Below are 19,016 nucleotides of genomic sequence, written 5' to 3' on the forward strand. Positions count from 1 at the left end.
AAGCATGCTGGGCTGCAAAGCTTGCCAGACACTACTACAACAAAGGCACCAGTGTGGTACGACCCAGCAGAGTGAGATAGATATCACTTTACCGAAATCTCATTTGTAAATGGTTCAGAAAGCAGACTGGAGACACTGTCACATTGGAGAACATTTGACACCACAACTCATGCAGAATAATAATCAAGCCGTCAGTGATTTTATATCTTTGCCTGTGTGTTGACAGAGCTTCAAACTGTGTTAAAGAGAAATTGAGGTTTTGCTTAAATAAATACATCACATATCAGCCGTGATTGAAGACAATTAAATTGAAACGGTCCTGACTGTGACTACAGAACAACCAGTCCAGGTCTGGATATGATGTTTTAACAAGCAGAGAACAAACACCCTCTTCTGTACATTTCTAACCCAAATAAATAAATCATCAAGCCATGTCAAACTGCTCTGAACATTGAACCTTCCTGAGAGCCACTCCTCCAAGGCCATTGCAGTATATTTCTTAATAAATGACCATTAAAGCGTGACTAAGCATGCTGGTATGCAAGATACAGGAACACCTCAGACAAACCCTGTGTACGGCCATTGTTTATGGAAGAATATAGACAAGATTTCAGGCTCGAGAACCAATAGGCAGAAACAAACGTCCGGTGAAACCTGCTCCACAGCACTTGTGTTTTAAAAAAGTGTTGTACTACAATTTGAACTAAATCCAGTACCTCCACTTGCGTCCTCTTCATGCACAGTAAGAACCAAAATATATCCACAGATCCCTCCGTATTTGCAGGTTCACTCTGCTCGTTTTAGGCTTTCACAGCCAATCTCATTACTATTTTCCTCCAAAGCGTTAAATCCGGCCAAATGCAGACAGCGGTGCATGAGTCGGGCTCCCCCACCCCACCACTGCTCTGTCCTCGTGGTCAGAATCAACCGTGCATCAGTAACATTCCGGCCTGAATGAGGGTGGCCCCTGTGCAGTTGTTGGCCTCAGTTCTTTTCCCTCCCCTCGACTCCCTCCCCAAGTGAAAGTGACTTTGTCCTGCAGGCCCCGGCAGCAGTGGATCAGAAAGCTCTCAGCCCAGCGCCTGTGTCAGACAACATCAGTAACTTTGCTGCACACTGCACTGCCTGTGCAAGCAGTAGAAATCCCTCCACAAGTTTACCAAAGCAGCAACATGTTACCTTATCCGTGCTGAGCCTTGTAAAGGGGGCGTGGCCATGGCCTGCTTGACTGAGTTGGCATTCATAGTTGCTTAGCAGCCAAAGTCCCTCTTTTATGAGGGAAAGGATCAGGCGGAATTCAAGTACGAGATAAATGACAAGAGGCAGAACGACAGGAGGCCTTGATGCAGGAAGGAGTTGCACTTGCCTAGAAAATGAGCTCAAACTACACAACACACTGAGCTGATGACATGACCTCATGTTGTACACAAACAGGTCGACACCTGATCCTGACACGAGTGATGGGACACCGGAGCTTAAGACCCCGAACTCGCATGCCATTTCTGCTTAATCTATATGAGGCCTTTGACCCTGGGAACTACAGCCTAAGCTTGACCACAGACAAGATGTAATTCATACTACAGAGAAGGCTGATCTTACCCGAGTTCCAAAAGTCAGCCTTTAAACCCTGCAAATCTGCTACTAAGTGGCTCTTGTTGCGTAAAAGCAGCACCTTAGCGTTGGTCTCTCAGAAATCTCTGTACATATGCCATTTCAGCACATTAAAAGCAGTTTCAAGACAGTAGATAAGAACAATGATTAACTTACCGTCACGTGTAAATATCATACAATACAACTAACACAAGATGAACGGCTGGCTGTAGTTCCCACTATACTTGACACAGTAAAAGCCAGATGCCATGTGAATTAATATCTTAGTCAATTTTTTAACTGAGCATAATTAATAAGCAGCAAATACAATGCGGTCAACAATAAATCTATCCCTCTTCCTAAGAATTCAGTGAAAGTGAGTGCCTTCCAACTGAATTGCTTCAAATATCAGAGTGAGAGTAAGACCACAAAGCCTCTCTATTTATGAAAAGCCTCAGGCACCGCGCAGAAAGCCTCGCATGGCTTTTCTCTAGCTTTGCATGGGTGACTGGGCATATCAGTGTCACACACCGAGTGGTTGTGAGTAGCCAGGCCAGCCTACAGAAGCCTGGGCACAGTGCCGCCCCTTACAACAGGGCAGCGGGTCAAACAGGGAGATTCCAGCGTGCACAGTGCAGGAACAAGGCTGTCCTCTGTGATGCACACTGGAACCAAACCACCAGAGTGAGGCTGCGCCGAAAAACGTCAGAACATCGGTCAGACTGCTGCACGCACAAGAATGGGACAAAGCTGCAAGCCTGCGCCTCTCAGTGAGAAACACAGGACATGTCAGCAGTTATAAACATCTGTCCTCATTAACTTTCTGATGGATACCGAGAACCAAACACTGCATGTAGCTCACTGCGTTGAAATGGGCTGTCCTCTTTTGTTCTGTAGATGCGCACAAAGGAAGCTGCCGTCTGTGCATTAATGTTTCTCATCTGTCCACAAAATGTTTATTGAAATGGTATCTTTGTGAAGATACAATTAATTCTGATTTGAACAGTAAAGTCAGCCCATTGCAAAAGAAAATTAGAAACCTAATGCAATTTAAAAAAAAAAAAAAAAAAAAAAAGCTTGACACCCAACCAAATGACTATTTTTAATCCTTAAAGCTATTAAAGCTGCTTTTTCTAAAACAAGTTCATCAGAACATTACATACTGTGCATCCTTTAACCTTTTTTTTTGTAGTATTGACAGTCCAAAAGAAATTCTCTTAGGGAAAATAAAGCATGAAGATTAACCTCTATTAATATTTGTCTATGGTTAAAGAGAAATGCTTTTTATAACTGTAAATCCATACAGAAGAGGCATGCTTTAAGTAAATTTAAAGACACCTTTGAGTAAACTTCCAGTATAACTTTAACATCCTGAGGTGGGATGAGTGTCCTAATTTATCCAAAACACTACTGTTCTTGTTTAAGCATCGAGTGTACATTTTAAACAGTATAAATCACTTTCACCTTGCGTGATGAGGAATAAATGCTTAAAAAAAATTAACTCCAATAATTAGTAGCAGACGAGTAAGAAGTGAAGATCAATTATTTTAAAACTAAATCTCTTGAAGTGCAGCAAGCTGAATGTGTGGTGTGAGTTCATCTGTTCACAAGTGTCCAGTGAGAAAGCCTCTCCGGGCTCCTGCACCAGACGGACAGCTCGTCTCCCTGTGAGGCCTCGTCTCCTCCGCACACTTCATCTAAAACCAGAACGGGAGTAAACATAGTAGCAGGCCACGAATAGCAAGCCAAACATGCTTTCAGGTCCACGTGCGGTTTATGGGCTGCTCGTACACGTTTAAAGAAAGCAAAGAGAGGAAATAAAAGCTGCTTATATGAACGATAACAGTTCAAAAAGAAAAAAAAAAAAAAAAAAGCATTAAGCTAACGACAGTTGAGGACAATTTGTTAGCGGTTAGCTGTCAAACGTTATCTTATGTTCAGCAGGTGGAGGTTTTTCTGGTAAACACATGTAAATAGAATTTCAAATATTTACTGTCTTACCATTCACGTTTTGGAAGGTGAGTGAATCAATGAAAGTAACAGTTTGAGGCAGAATTTACACGCACACACACACCGGAGCACGCTTTAAATACCTGTAGCGGGGGCGAGCGTAGGCGTCGGGAGCGCGGACGGACAGGTGTCAGGTACAATCAGAACGAGCTGCTCGTTTCTCCCCTTTTTCACGGCGTCTCATTAAAACCAGCTTGACAATGGTTCTGCAGACTGAAAACACTCCGGGAGCACTCCGCACCGACTCCACACACCATCACCGTCCCTCTGCGGTGATTTACCGGTTGAACTTTGACCCCTGGGACGCACAGGGTTGCTGAGAGGGCTGTAGCTCCTAACCTGACTGACCCCACTCTTATCTCAAACACGTCATTCTAGCCCCTTTTTTGTATTCCTGTTGCAGAGATAAGAACCACTTCACGCTTTGATTTTATTTATTTGAATCTGCATGTACAATAATTAAATAATTACATGACCATAAGCCAAATGAGGAAGCAAGTCTGTACAATATAAAAAGTGCATTGTGTTAAGACAAGAGAACTCATGGGCACACTAAACATTATTGTAAGAGAGGTCAAAGGTGGAAGGAAGCAGGAAAAGGTGATAAGAGTTTCTTAAAAATCTAATTTGCTTCCAAAGAACCATATCGAGGAGTTATATTGATCAAATGTACAATATTTATTTGTATTATCACATCTGATATTATACAAGCTCCGTCTTAGAAGATACTGCTGTACTGAGCTATAAACCATCTGCGTCACTTTAATGACAAATGCATTTTCAGTTATATAACAGGACAACACACTGTACTGTGTGAGTCCTTCCTGACGGGTCGACAACACAACATGCGAGCTACACTTGCAGGTCCCATATGTCTGATGACACCAGAGGTAAACCAGGATGAAAAATAAAACTTTGTTATCGTTGTAATCCGGTCTGAATGAACAGATTATACAGATTGATGCAGGACAGAATCACAAACTGATACATCAGGCCACTAAGTGCATGGGACAGGATGGATGTACCAGAACAACAGGAAACAAGATTCATTTTCAATATCAGTTTTAGGCCACATGGCTGCTGTCCATTGGTGTGTGAATGAAGAGGGACTCCCAGTCCAGAAGGCAAATAACTGTGCACACACTCAAAGTAGGGGGTGACGAAGGAGAAGGAGAAGGAGGAGGAGAAAAGCATGTAACTTCAAGGGATGTTGAAGCATGGGGAGTAGAGCAAAGAAAAACTGCGTCTCCTTTTGTGTCCATTGGCAAGCAGAGTCGAACAGGCACTTCTCCCCCTCTTTCCGTTCTCTTCATTTTCCACTTTCATCCCTGCTGTCGTCTCATTAACGAACACATGAGGGCCAGCTGAGACCTCCGCAAGCTGCAGAGACGATGACGTACAGGACCACCTGACAGAAAACACAGATACAGAGTCCATCTCCTATTAGACGTAGATTATTGACGTCATGACGTCGACACACAGGGGTCTAACAACAGAGTTAAACATAGCCAAAGACCCCATTTCCACTGGTGGTATGACGACACTGGGGCAGGTTGGGATCAAGCCAATCAGGCCAAAATGCAATCAACATACTAAGGTAAAATGCGCGACTGTCCTGAGTAAAACTAGCTGCAGTCTTTTGCATATACAAGGACAGCACATGTGTAAATTTCCATCCAATCTATATCTGCAAAGACCCTCCATTACAAACGGCTAATAAGTCCCTGAAGACAGACTGTGAGCGACACATCAATAACACGTGTAAAATCATATCTGTGTGCAACAGGTTATTTATTGGCAGGTGTAATCGGGGGTCAATGAGCCTGGGAACTAATCAATACTGGTAAATAAACAGCAGGATGTAACGGAGCCACAAAACACCAGCAGCTGAACCGTCTGCTGCTACGATGCTGATTACTGTCTGCACTCACCAGGCACACCAGCACGATGAGAACAGTCAGCTTGAGGTTCTTCATACACATGGCTCGTGCAAGGTTACGACTAGTTGTCTTAAATGTGACCGACTGGAAAGGAGAAGAGAGAAGATACCATCAGTCGTATACAATGTTTGCAGAAAGCATACTGCAGCCTAATTATATTCTAGAGAGAGCAGGGAAAACTCACAGAATCAACCAGATTTTCTGTCTTGTCAATCAGCAACTCCAGCTTCTCTCCTCTTTGAGCCACCAAGTCTGTGAACAGAGCATGAAAAGAGCCTAAACCAACTTGGTAGACAAACATTGTAGTGGTTAAGTCATTTGTTGGTGCACTAGTATCATGGGTGTGATTATATTGGTTTACATTGGTGTTGTGTGTTTTACACATTTAACTAAGCTGTTCAAAAAACCTTGGGAGTCGGACATGTTCTTATATTCCGATTTACTTAATCTACAGCACAGTTATTTAATGTAAGTTATCCTTTACTTCAAATACTGTTATCAGAGGAATGTCTTCAACTTTTAAATGTAAAAGGCATTCATTTTAGTATAATGAGAAATCAGGCTTTCTGCTATACACTTGAACACCATAAGGAGGAGGGCTTTCGCTGGTGAAACTGCAATTTATTCAAAATATCAATAAAGACTGAATTTCATTAGCGAGACGTTGAATCCCATGAAAGAGTTTCCTCAAGGCAGCTTGCTGTTTGTATAGCCAGTCATAGAGCCAGCTAGAGGAAATATTTCTCCTCTTGACACTAAAGCTGGGTCCAAACCTGACATCTAATGCTGACAGGACCTTTGTTGATTGTCAGCAGCAAGGCGCGCAGCACTTTGGGCATTTTTCTGCATGTGGACCCAGAGCAGGGGAGCTACTCTGGCTGCTCCAACTTCACAGCCCTGGGAGGATTTTTTTCCCTGCTATAATTTGGGGCATCCCTCTAACATAATGGCTTGGGAAACTGTTGTATCTGAGGTCAGTGCACTTGCCTCATAGCAAGAAAGTTGTTGGTTTAAATCCAATCCTTTCAGTTTGTATGTTCAACTGGATTATTTCTAGGCACTCCGGTTTGCTCCCAAAGTCCCAAATTGTGTGTTTGTATGCAATTGTTTGTCTCCCTGTGTTTGCCCCGTGATGGACTGGTGACCTTTGCTCTTGGTTGGCTGAGATTGGCTCTAGCGGCCTGCAAACCTGGATTGAATAGAAGATGAATACATTGGTTGTATAATGAGGAAACTAAAAATGGGCCCACCTATGTTGCGGACCATGATGCCCTTCAGGTCATCCACTTGCATCTGAGTTTCCGTAACACGGTCTGTTCCCCGTGGGTCTGAGTGGTGCTTCTACAAAAAAACAAAAAACAAAAACAAAACAGGGACATAAATCTCTCATTGAATGTATATCCTTTTTTCTATTTTTTTTTACAAACAATTAATATTTCAATAGTTAAAAGAGCTTTCACAATGTGCTCATCCATTTGTAGCACTCACCATCTGAGCCGCCATTGTGGAGGAGAACTCGCTGTTCATGGCGTATGGTAGGGCCGTTTGTGCTCGTGAGCCGTATGTCGTCTGGAAACGCTTCTTGACCTCACTGAGGAAGCTGAATGCACGTGACCTCTCAAAGTCCTTTAGCAGAGAGGAATCGAACACATAAAAAATATACAACACCACTTCAAAGTTGTAAAAACGTAATTTCCAATTTTCTGCTTTGGTAAATTATTCTGAATGAAAGATAAATAATAGTAATAATGGCAATAATTTATCCAACTGACAAATGAGATACTCACATCATCAGTGATGCACAAGTATATGATCCTGTCATGGCAGATGTAATGAAAGAGATAGCTAAAAAAAGAAGAAAAAAACAAAAGGTTATCATCAGAGAAGTGCTAAGGCTGCAGAGCAGACTCGAGTTACTTAATATACTTCACATAAATAAGTAAGGATAAAACTGATAACTGTTGCAGATATTGTTTGTAGTTTATTTGTTTTCCAATAACCATAATACAAATTTGTATCCTAAACTAGGACTATAACCAACTTATTTAGGCCACAAATTACAATATGTTTTAAGAGAATATATTTCTTATAATTATTTTTGTGCTTCATTTTCAATAGTTGCTTTCTATCATAGTAAGAAAAACGTAGAAGAGCACAGATCAATAGATTCCCTTTTTTTAAACCAGAGGATGAAAGACAGCAGGAAGCATGCCTTTTCCTGGTTTCTCTCTGACCCAGAAAACTTTGTGTCATTGTCCCATCATGATAAAGGAATGCCATGAAATGCAGGGAAAAGGCTGATACTGCAGAAGTATCTATGCCCATATGAAAACTTAAGGTGACCCAGAGAGCTTGGCATTATCATCTATCATCCCTATCGTCCATCCTTTTGATAGATAAACAGCTGTTGAATAAAGTAGAAAATTAGGACATGGATGATGTCATTGTGGTTCAGTTGGGAGAGCTTGTTGTCTTTCAGTCTCGAGGTTTGAGGTTTCATCTTACCCTGCCTAAATGTTGAAACGTACTTGAGCAATAACCCCATATTGCTTCGCATGGAGGTTGCATGGCAGCCACCACAATTGGTGTATGTGTGTAAAGTGAAAGGGTGAATGGAACTAACAATTTTAAGTGTTTTGTTATGGCTGAAATAGTGAAAATAACTATGTGAGTGAAATGCATTAACTGACTATTACGGTCTTGGAATGGTCAGAAAACTTCTCAAGAGAAAATGTTGCTTGGCCTGTACTTCTTGAAGGTATTTGCTTTTTTACACTGTTTACTTTTTATATGTAATGAACTGCTGCAGTTACTTTTCTGTTGTCAGTTTTCTTTAGATCCATCCATCGTCTATACCGCTTATAGCAGGCTGCTGGTGTCAATCACAGCTAACTATGGGCAACGGCAGGATACACCCTGGACAGTTCGCCAGTCCAACAGACACACACACAGACACACACCTAGGGACAATTTAGGATGACCAATTAACCTCATATGAAAGTTTTAGGACTGTGGGAGGAAACCTATGCACACATGGGGAGAACATATAAACTACACACAGAAACACCCAGCTGGTATTTGACCTTCTCGCTGTGAGGCGAGAGCACAAACCACTGTGCCACAAGTCAGACTAAACTGCTATAATTAACATTTCAAAGCATTATGTGTTCATGCACTGCATGTCAACATCATTGACCCATAAAATGAATCCTTATTGACCTATACCTGTATGCCCAGTAAGGTCACAGTATGTATGAAGAAAAACCAACCCCAACATGGTTCGATCAAGCGGGTGAAACTAATGCCAAAGCACAAAGACATTAACATTGTATACTTAAGTGCATGTACAGCAGACAACTCGCATAAAACAACCTCGGATGAAAAGTAATAAGCGGAAACAGATCAACAAACAGACGTGTCATCCAGGCAGCTGTAACTGTCGTACCTGCCGTGGCTGTAGGTCAGTTTGTTGTTTTCAGAAGGAATCTTTGCTAGAATCTGCTCAGTGACTTCCAGGAAGTTCCCGCCACACCAGGCATGCTTGGCCAGGATCGTGGTTCCACGGGCCACCACAGCGAACAGGATCGCCATGGCAACAGCTGTGCTCCGGTACTCTGGCGGCACAGAAACAACCAGATGATGAGTGACTGTAGGGGCAAGAGGAGGTCGCTTCACACACACCGAGTCTGGTGAAACATTTGAGGTTAACGTCACAACGACAAAAAAAAAAAAAAAAAAGGAGGCGAATGAAACGCGTGTAAATGTCAAACACAAGTCCTCAACTTGGCAGCTGCTAAACTGATGACCAAAACACCTGAGTCAGTTGTCACGAAGACGAAGGGAGAAAAATACAGGTAAACAAGCTAGCTGATATTGTTATTGACCAGAATTCACAGCATCGCTAGAATGAGCTATTTAATAGCGACAGCTTCAGGCAACGGAGCCAAAACGTCCAGCGGTTGTATCAAATGGTGAATTTAATACCTCACAGTGTCAGCGGTGTCCCAAATGGTTCATTTGCCGCAAATTCCAACATCTAAAGAGGTTTCAGCTGCTAGCAAGCTAGCTAATCCTTTTCGAGTGACTTCTGCTTTGCCAGTCCTTCGCCGGAAGCCGAGTCATTCTTTTTCTGGGTAATGTAGTTTTTATCACTGCCTCTCCTCTTGCTACTCCAGTCTAATGTTTTGTTTACAGAACTACATTTCTTTTTTCCTACGTGTGACGTAGATATATCGTCGCACGTTTTCATGCGTACCACTCGTGACGCCGGCTGCGGCTTAACAGCAAGTTTTGTTACCCTCTTCAATGACTCACAGGCATCGTCGTGTTGTTGACGCATGAATGAAAATAATGCAGCGTTTGCGTCACATCCACATGGATCATTTTCACAAATCCTATGATCACCATTTCATAAAAAAGATGAGCTTCGCTTCTCCCTACTCCTTTTCTGACACGATTACTGTTTGTGTGCAGTGCATGCGTGGTATAAGTGACATTTATTATATATCATGAGTAGCTTAAATTGTGACTATGTGCTGGAGGCTTAGCAAAAAAATATATCAACTGTATTTCATGAGCACATCCTTAAATAATGTATAATGTTATACAGCCTGGAGTTTTTAAACGGAGTTTTTAAGGAGTCAGTCTGTTTTCCTTTGCCTGTCAGACATTATTGAGGGATTAAATCCCATCCTTGTTTATCGACGGAGCAGGAACTTGAAGCATGGCTGAAGAGGGAGAAAAGAAAGCTGTGCTAGAAACGGTAAGAAAATACAATATTATGCGTTTGTTTTGAGCTGTTTGTCTTTGCCACTGCTTGGCCTCGATGTGGAGTAAATAATCAGGCACTCTGAGCAAAGGTAACGTTTTGATCGCCTGTGATCGGCACACGTGTGTAGCTTTCAGTAGGTAATGGTGATTGATGTGACTATTCTTAACCAATGGAGCATTATTAATACAGACTTACCTCAGATCGACACATATAATAAACTGTATAGACTGCATCCAAGGTGTGTAACTTAAAAAAAAAAAAAACACGTTTTCTTTCCCCTCTGCCTGTCTCAGTCTCCTGATGATACATATTTTCTCCACTGGGGGGCAGTGTTTTGACAGTTTGTCAGCATGTTGCACAGGGCGACATTGTCAGCGTCTCCTAATGTTAAGTATTGTCTGTACCTCCGGTGCACGATAGTTACCCCTTAGCGTGACTGAGTCGCTGATCCCCTGTTGGGGAATATCAGTGTGAAATGTGTTTGTTGTCTTCCAGGTCCAGGCTGATGGAGCTGATGAGGGCTGCGTGACATTTGTGATGCACGATGAAGACCACACACTAGGGAACTCCCTAAGATATATGATCATGAAGCGGTCAGTGTGTTGTACAATGAGCATTAACAACAGAAGAAAAATGTCCTGATAAATTCACAGCCCACTAATTGGGATTTCAAAATAATAATAATAATCCCCTCTGTGTCTCGCTTTCTTTTCTCAGTTCGGATGTGGAGTTTTGTGGCTACACCATCACCCATCCATCTGAGAGCAAGATCAACTTTCGCATTCAAACACGAGGTCAGACACTATCCTACACGTGTCTGTGTCCTCAGTTCCTTTCCATGTGTAGGAAACAGACCAAGAAAACACTCCCAGACTCCAAAGTGAACTTTCTGGTGTGGCTTGTTCATTTAGCTGCTTTGGAAAGGCCAGCGACAGGCTGTTGATACAAGACCCCTTGTTGAGAGTAAGAACAACTTTCTCTGTTGGGGAGAAGAGAAACAAAAAACACATCTGTCAGCCACTTTGCCAGCAGATAACAGCAGCCTTATCACATGAAAGGACCCTGCGAGACGGAGGAACAACTTGTTTTTGTTGATTTTTGACGCCTGAAGGATTTTTCCTCATGGTTTCAAAGACACAATGACCTTTTAGGCGACAGGAAAATTAAAATCCCAATTTTCTCTGTGCCTTGAGACAGAGCTTTTCTGCAGACTTTGTTTCTATATATATATATATATATAGTTGCCATTATTTCCCCCCAAAGCCACAGTTAAGATCCAGGGCCAAAGTAAGTCAATTCATGAAGCAGGCCGAGGAGGACTGCAGCAAACAGTTCTCTTCATTCATTTGTCCTTAAACATTGCATTATGAAGTTTAATCAATTGGATTACTGTAATAAGATTCTCCTGCTTTTTCAGAGTTTTGAAAAGTCCTCTCTAGATTGAATAGTCGTCCACGAGAGCGAGCATATTGGATTTGTAGCGATAAGAACCAGAACTTTCTGTGCTTATTTGCAGCCATAATCACTTTTGGTGAACATTAATTCAAATATCCTGCTGGTTTTATCATCATCAGATGTGGCTGCTTCTTTTGTGCTGAACAAAATGTTGCATCGTTCCAAAGAAGACGGGAGCCGCGTTTTGTGATGCAGATAACTATGTTTTCACCACCTCAATGTAATTTTTGGGCTGACTTCATTTAGCAGGCACTGCTTAAATATAATAGGTGGCGGTAATGGCAATATAGTTCATCCATCTTAAACGCCATGTTACCCAAGTTAGAGTCACCGGGTGCTGGAGCAGATCCCTTATGACTGTTGTTAAAAAGCAGGTTCCACCCGGACACATCAACAGTCCATCGCAGGGCAGACACAGAGACACAGACAGTCACACACACTCACGTTTAAACTTAAAGGCAATTTAGAGTCACTAAACAACTTCAAGCACATGTTTTCAGACTAAATAAACTGAAGCAAGGAAAACATACAAACGCCACACAATAAGGCCCCAGATTGAGCTAGATAAATTCCTGCTCTCATACATTATTGCACCATTACATTGGGGTTCACTTAGATATTGGATGTCATCCATTCTGGACCCCTGAAATATTGAGTGGTTTTCAGGTCTTTTCTGGTTGTCATTGGCTCCTGACATGCCAGTCAAATTCAGGATATGTCAACCCTCCTTTTAGCCATTTTTTAAAATTAGAACTACATAATGATACTTATAGCATGTAGCTCTGCAACATTTCAAGGGGCTTTCATAAGAGCGTCTGGTGTTTTTCTATCTGTGCTCCTCTAAAGGCGACTCTGGAGTGACTTAACATGACTAAGCAAAGTCGGTATTTAAAGACTTTAATGTTGCTTCTTGTTGAATTCAACTCGCTCTTAATCCACTCGGATCTATCGAGGTTGAATGAAGCCCTGCCTTTGTTGTCGATCGTTACTGTAGTTTCTCTGGCTGCAGTCATGTGCTTTTTAGATTTCGCCATATTCATCGGCCTAGAAGAAGTGTGATGCTTTCATGAACATTTGTTTGGGTGATGAAGTTATTTTTCTACTTGAACTTGTCATGTGTGAGACTCATGCTGTATGACTACATTCTACATAGCCACAGTTTATTTTTGTGGATAAAAAGGAAAGGAAGGTTTTTTTTTTAGTTCAAAGCAGTGATTTCTGTCAAGGAAAGAGATCATCAGTCCCAGCAGAGATCATCCCTCAGGGTGACTAAACTAAACACACGTTCAGAGGTTCTCCGAATAAAAGAAAAGCTATTCTGGGACGAAAATCTCTAATCAGTACTCCTTGGTCTAATTTAGTATTCATGTAGTCCTTACAAAGCCTCTTTCTGCTGCATTGTTTTATCGACCGCTTGTGACCGCAGTCACAAGACATTTATTATCTCCCACCATCATTTATAGGCTCAGTTTTGTGTTGCTGAGACAAACGGTTTAAAAAGATCCTGTGGTGATAATGGAATGTCTGTGTGTTGTAAATGTGCTGATCTGGGCCATGAGCAGCATCTCACTCGCTCTCGTGCTCAGTTTTGTTCGTGATTCTCCCAAATTCTTGAGCAAATGTGCAGGAAATAGAACCAGCATGAAAGAAAAAAATGATCCGGTGAAGCGCAAAGCTTATGGAGAAGTAGGAGCCTTTGAAACAAGAGCGATATGCAGTTTCACAGGTCTGATTGAAATTCTAGAAAGTGCCTCATTTAGTTTTTCCTTCACATGTGGAAATCTCATCGTCACAACCCTCAAAGCAGGCAAAGATGCAGGGCCACCCTGTGATCTTTGGCACCCCACTACCTCAGAGGTGTCCTGGACCCCAGGTTGGAAACTATTAGTATAATTGTTTAGATTTGATCTGTGATCCTCCCAGAGAATCCCCCGCGGTTCAGCGTGTACATGAACAATGGACGGGAAGCTGTGTGAATGGAGTGTGTTTACAGCAGCTGCCGTGCGAAGGTGCCGATGAAACAAATGATGGCAAAGGTGTTAAGACTTGAGACTTTTAACATCTCATTCGACCTGGAGGTGTTTCACGCGCGGTGCAACCATGTTGGGCCTGCTCGTGTTTTCCTCTTTCGCTAATCAGTGATCGAGAGTCTGACTGTGACACTTGTGATCTCTAACCTCACTTTATGATGAAAAATGGGAGAAAATTATGGAAAACAAACTCGGGTGCATGAATCACTTGTGGTTGTGGTTATAGTCTTATTTTGGTTTCTACGATGTGTTTCAGGGGGAATCCCAGCCACAGAGCCGCTGCGGAGGGGCCTCAATGACCTCACAGATGTTTGTCAGCACGTTCTCAACACCTTCCAGGTAAACCTGGAGCCCATTTATACAGTACAGTGGTCATCTGTCTTCTGTAGAGGATAACTGACCGGACGTTCTCTGATATCGTAATCTAACCTCAGCTGCGCGAGTTTTAATGCAGAACTATATTTGGCGCGTCGCAGCTGCAGCACAGCTGCAGTCTCTTCAAACTCATATTATATGCAGTTAAACTTATTTTAGAATGTGATAAACAACAGGTCCCGAGGCCTTCTTGGTATAATGCCTACACGAAACATATTGGGAAGTCTTGACATTTGGTGGTTGAATACAAAAATCCAGGTGGCGAATCATTACGTACTTATAAATATTTGAAATGTCTCCATTCCTATTTCATTCTAAAGCAATGTTTTAATCCTTTGAAATCGAAAGAATGAATCTGTTTTCGTGTCCATTAAATAATTCACATGTTTTTACTTGATACTGCCCAGCTGTGTTTTTTTTTTCTTGGCGCGAATAACAAACTTGGGCATGTTTATACCACAAGTGAACGCGTTGTCCATTCAGGAAAGTTTTGCGTTCACATGTTTTATAAATGATGTAAGTTTACATGGAAACAGCAGGAGTGCTTAAAACATTTCATTGTATTGAGCAGTACATGGTAGTAAATGTACACTTTGTTGAAACAGTGTTTGAAATTCAAGACGAGCTGCACAAAACAGCCCTCTGGAGTCCACATTATCAGAAAGCTTGTGTTTTCCCTGTTCAAATACTGACAGACTCGGGTGTTTCGAAAACAGTGGTGACGTGTAAATGAACGGCCAAAATGCAACAGAAATGTCCTGTTCATTTAAACGCCTCACTACAAAGGCAGTTCTCATGGGATCAGTGTATTGTTGGTTTTGGTCTTTTCATGCGTTCATTCGACTGATAAAACTATTCAAACAATCACCAAAGTTTTCTTTTTGAATATTTTCTTTTGGAGCGTGGTCCAATCTAAACTTGGCCGGGTTATGGCGGATCCTCGAAGCAGGGTCTTATTTATGTTGACTTGCCACCAAAAATTGAAAAAATGGCGTCGCGGTATGGCTCATCTGTCATCCGCCTGTCAGCTGTTGGCATCGCCAGAGCTCCTGCAGGCCTCTGGACTCTGAGAGGTTCCTTCAGTGGAGGTTTACTCTGGGCTCGTATTTCTCTGGCAGAGGATACAAGCAAGGTGACCCTGTGCCCATACATAGATGTGGAAAAAGGAAGAATCCCTCAGCTTGGTGGTGCTTTAGAAGAGAGAAGGAGTCAGCTGGCACCGATTAAAAGTGTGGAATCCAAATCTAACTGTGTGTTCATGTGATTTTGTTCCAGGCCCGAGTTAATGAGTTCAAAGACAGACAGGAGCAGCCCATGGAGTGATCAGCAGTGGATGTGGGGGATCCCAGAGACGTCAGATGAACACATACTTCCCCTTTTAGATGCCTCCTGGCGACAAAGAGGATCAGTCCGAACAGCAGTGGGATCATGAGACATTTGTACAGTTTTCTTTTTTTAAAATATGTTTAAATCGATTCTTAATGGATCATGAATGTCAGTTTTGGGTTCATAATTCCCGTGTTGCGGGAGTGGATATTGAAACAAATAGAAAACATTCAAACGAAGCAACAAAGACTTTCATTGCGGCCCTTGTATTTAGTAACGGCGATCCCACGGCCATTCGACTCGTGCCGCAATGTTTATTTTCATACACACTCATAAAATGCCTTTTTTGACATATCTCCCAACATTGGCGATTGATTTCTCAAACCCCAGATTGCTTTCATGTGTCCTTTTGAAGCCGCGTGTGACTTGCGAGCGAACGCTGGAATGTCTTATTAGCGGAGGAATGCGGTGCGTGCGACTTCATACGGTGCCAAGAAACGGAGGGAGAGAGCGAGAGGGCGTAGAAGTGTGAATGATACTGTTTAAGTTATTTGAGGTTAAAGTTGTTCCCCTGTCAGTCAGTGAGTCACTCACTCGCTTGTGCTCGAGTTTCCCTGTCGGGATCAAACTCAATTTGAAGAAAAGGTGCAACTACATACTGCTCGCTTAAAAAAAAGAAGAGATAATAAAATTATGTGAAACCTTTTACAGTTTCCTCATCATCCGCTTCAGTTTATCATAAAATGTGATCAATCCCACATTAACAGGAGATTTAAGTAAATATATTAGCACAAAGCCAGTTCTAACGCCCACAGTGTTGCTGGAGACTCACGTTGAGGCCAACGCCTCCAAAAAGTGCTAATTGGATTCAAGAGGTAACAAATGTGAAGCGCTAGATGAGATGAGAATCCTGTTGTACACAAACCCTCGACACACTCCAACTTATTCGCTATTGACAGGAAGCATCTGCCGATGTGAACCATGCCATGACATCTTCGGAGACCTTTGAGGATTGGGAGGGTTTTGCATGAGAATCTCAAAGGATTTTTAGGTATTCCACAGTCCACAGATGGAAGAACTGGCTGCAAGTGGAGATGATTTAGTACGATGGCTTACTCTTCCCAAAAATGAATGCTCGGTAAGCTGAGTTAAAAAAAAAAAAAAAAAAATGCATTGATTAGTAATGGTGAAATACTGCATTGATGGCAGGGCTTGAAAATTTCTCAATGCAGTGAAAAAGAAAAAAAACAAAAACATTTCTAACGGCTCAGGAACTGAAAGAAACATTGGACTCAGCTCGGATGGCTACGGCCACATAAATCTTTGTAAACTAGATTTAAATCCGGTATTAAAATAAAACCAGGAATTGAAAGACTGAATAATTAGAATGGGGTTTTCAATTCCCTCCAGTAGTATAACTCTAATTCACCACCTGGGCTCCATTCAAAGTGGGTGTCGGTGGATTTCAGGCACTTCATTTAACTGGAACTCGAGGCTTTTCCTGCTCTGAGGTAGTCGGATTTAAATCTACCGACGCCAAAGAAAATAATGAGAAACCTTTGTGACTGTACATCAGACCTGGGAAAATTCCTATTGCTTTTATTTTCTATGTTGTTGAGAGTAGGTGTGTTCATTTAGTTGATATATTACAGTGAATCCAATCAAAGATCAGAGAGGCCTTTATTATAGGCTTTTCTGGACATGGATGAATTCAGGGTGAGGCACCGCGGAGAAGCCAGCTGCTTTTCATTCAGTATCACTATAATTTACCTTGAGAACAGCTTGACACTGCACAGATGCAACATGCAAAAGCCTTTCATGACTTATGAAACTGATGCTGACATGTGATTGAACCTGCAGCAGTTTGATTTAAAAAGAGAGAACATCATCCTGTGATAAAGCACGGTGGAGGGAGCATCATGATTGGGGGATGCCTCACTGCAGCCCCGCTTGGAATGCTTCATATCACAGAGGGAGGAACACTTCCTATGTTCACTTTATTGGCATATCCAAGTGAATAATGTCCACCAGCTGAGTCTCAGTATGAATTGGCTGTTATAGCAGAACAATAGTGAACTTAGTATTACAACTAAAAACATAAAAATCTACATTTTGGACCCAATCAGGATCAAGGTCTGAATCCAATAAAGACGCTGCGGAATGAGCCCAGAGAGTAATTCACAGCAGACATCCTAAAAATGTGGTTCTCTAAAGAAGAATGGTTAAAACCCCTGAACATTGTGCAGCTCTGATCAGCAGCTACTTGTAGCACGGAATGGCTCACAACATTGGAAGACATAACTTTATGCACACAAGCAGTGTCGAAGTATGGCTCATTAAAATGACTGCAAAAACCTCTTGGACGACAGTCTCACATGTTGCTCACATGTCAAACTGCGCACAGCCATGTTGAAGACAAAACTCATCGGCTTAAATTTCTGCTTCAAATTTCGTCTTTTAAAGTCCGGGTTTAATACTTCTGCTCCACAACTATGAGAAAGGTTCACATTTATAAGCCCTGAGACAAGTGGAAAACTGCGTGATTAGCTTTCTGGTGGATTTATATTCTTTTTATTTTTTTCAGTTGTAGTAGTAAATTGTACTCTTGTACATGAGCCAACTTCTGAGATCCAGCTGGTGGACAGCCACATCATCCTATAGAATACATTAAATGGATTAAACAATGTTTTAGCCGTTTCCTACATTCAATCTTAATTGCTGGTCGATCTTGGGCAAGGGAATGAATTAAGATGATGTATTGCGGATTAATTCGATTTTCATTAGAAGCAGAGACGGTGTGTTTCAATGGTTCTCTTTGTCTCTGTTTTTGCCCTGTAACTGGCAGACGCTCCAGTACCTGCCTTTCATCCAATGTCAGCTTGGACAGGATCCAGCTCCCATATAATCTGGGTAAATCAGGCGAAGGACATGGGTGCAATGAGGGATAGTTGGAAAACGAATGTGTTACTTCCTCCTCTAAGACATGCATTTGGCCTTTTTGCTCTGCATTGATTTCAAGGTCCAAAAAGCCCACGTTGGCTCCAAGACAACTGACCTTTAATTTCCCTGCAGGACCGTTTAAACGAAGCACGGGCGGAAAGTTTTCAAAATACCTTCAGCACATAAAACTTTTTCAAAGCACTTAACAGAAAGTAGTGTTTATTCAGCACATTTCAGCCGTGGTTCTCCCGCAGATATAATATGATTCACACTGCAACAAGTTCAGTCTCATGTGGTCTTGTCACTGTCATAAAACTCTGAATTTAGTACATGTGGGATTAAGTTAAAACTCATACAGAGTCTTATTCAAAACATATTGTTCAGACATTTCAGAATGTTTGGTCCAGTAGACTGAATGGAAACTGCCTCAGATTGGATTACTTCCATTGAACACTTTTTTCTTTATTTCTTTTTAAGTCACGCTCTACTACTGTTCACAAATATTCCTATTGTAAAACTGTCTGTTAAAAATTTGTTGCTTTAACAATGATGACATTTCATTGGAGTTTTTATGCATGT

The 19,016-nt window shown here is 41.9% G+C and overlaps 2 protein-coding genes across 3 annotated transcripts; one reads left to right on the forward strand and one right to left on the reverse strand.

Moving 5' to 3' along the window:
* Positions 1-4,011: 4,011 nt before the first annotated feature.
* sybl1 (synaptobrevin-like 1) lies at positions 4,012-9,652 on the reverse strand. The gene is made up of 8 exons (XM_080466277.1): positions 9,525-9,652; positions 8,986-9,154; positions 7,328-7,385; positions 7,029-7,166; positions 6,791-6,881; positions 5,725-5,792; positions 5,532-5,624; positions 4,012-5,008 (listed from the first exon to the last, which is right to left on the reverse strand). Exons 2-8 carry the CDS (start codon positions 9,129-9,131, stop codon positions 4,943-4,945), a joined length of 660 nt encoding a protein of 219 aa, XP_080322403.1. The 5' UTR covers positions 9,132-9,154; positions 9,525-9,652; the 3' UTR covers positions 4,012-4,942.
* On the forward strand, positions 9,045-16,731 carry polr1d (RNA polymerase I and III subunit D). Of its 2 annotated transcripts, none has more exons than XM_080466278.1 (6): positions 9,045-9,394; positions 10,207-10,302; positions 10,807-10,904; positions 11,029-11,105; positions 14,053-14,135; positions 15,447-16,731. In XM_080466278.1, exons 2-6 carry the CDS (start codon positions 10,264-10,266, stop codon positions 15,492-15,494), a joined length of 345 nt encoding a protein of 114 aa, XP_080322404.1. In that variant the 5' UTR covers positions 9,045-9,394; positions 10,207-10,263; the 3' UTR covers positions 15,495-16,731. The 2 variants fall into 2 exon arrangements, with proteins under 2 accessions (XP_080322404.1, XP_080322405.1); XM_080466279.1 differs by having other exon boundaries at positions 9,069-9,394; positions 10,253-10,302.
* Positions 16,732-19,016: the final 2,285 nt, after the last annotated feature.

The sequence above is a fragment of the Lipophrys pholis genome (genome assembly GCF_963383615.2).
Source record: "Lipophrys pholis genome assembly, chromosome: 6".
Lineage (NCBI taxonomy): Eukaryota > Metazoa > Chordata > Actinopteri > Blenniiformes > Blenniidae > Lipophrys > Lipophrys pholis.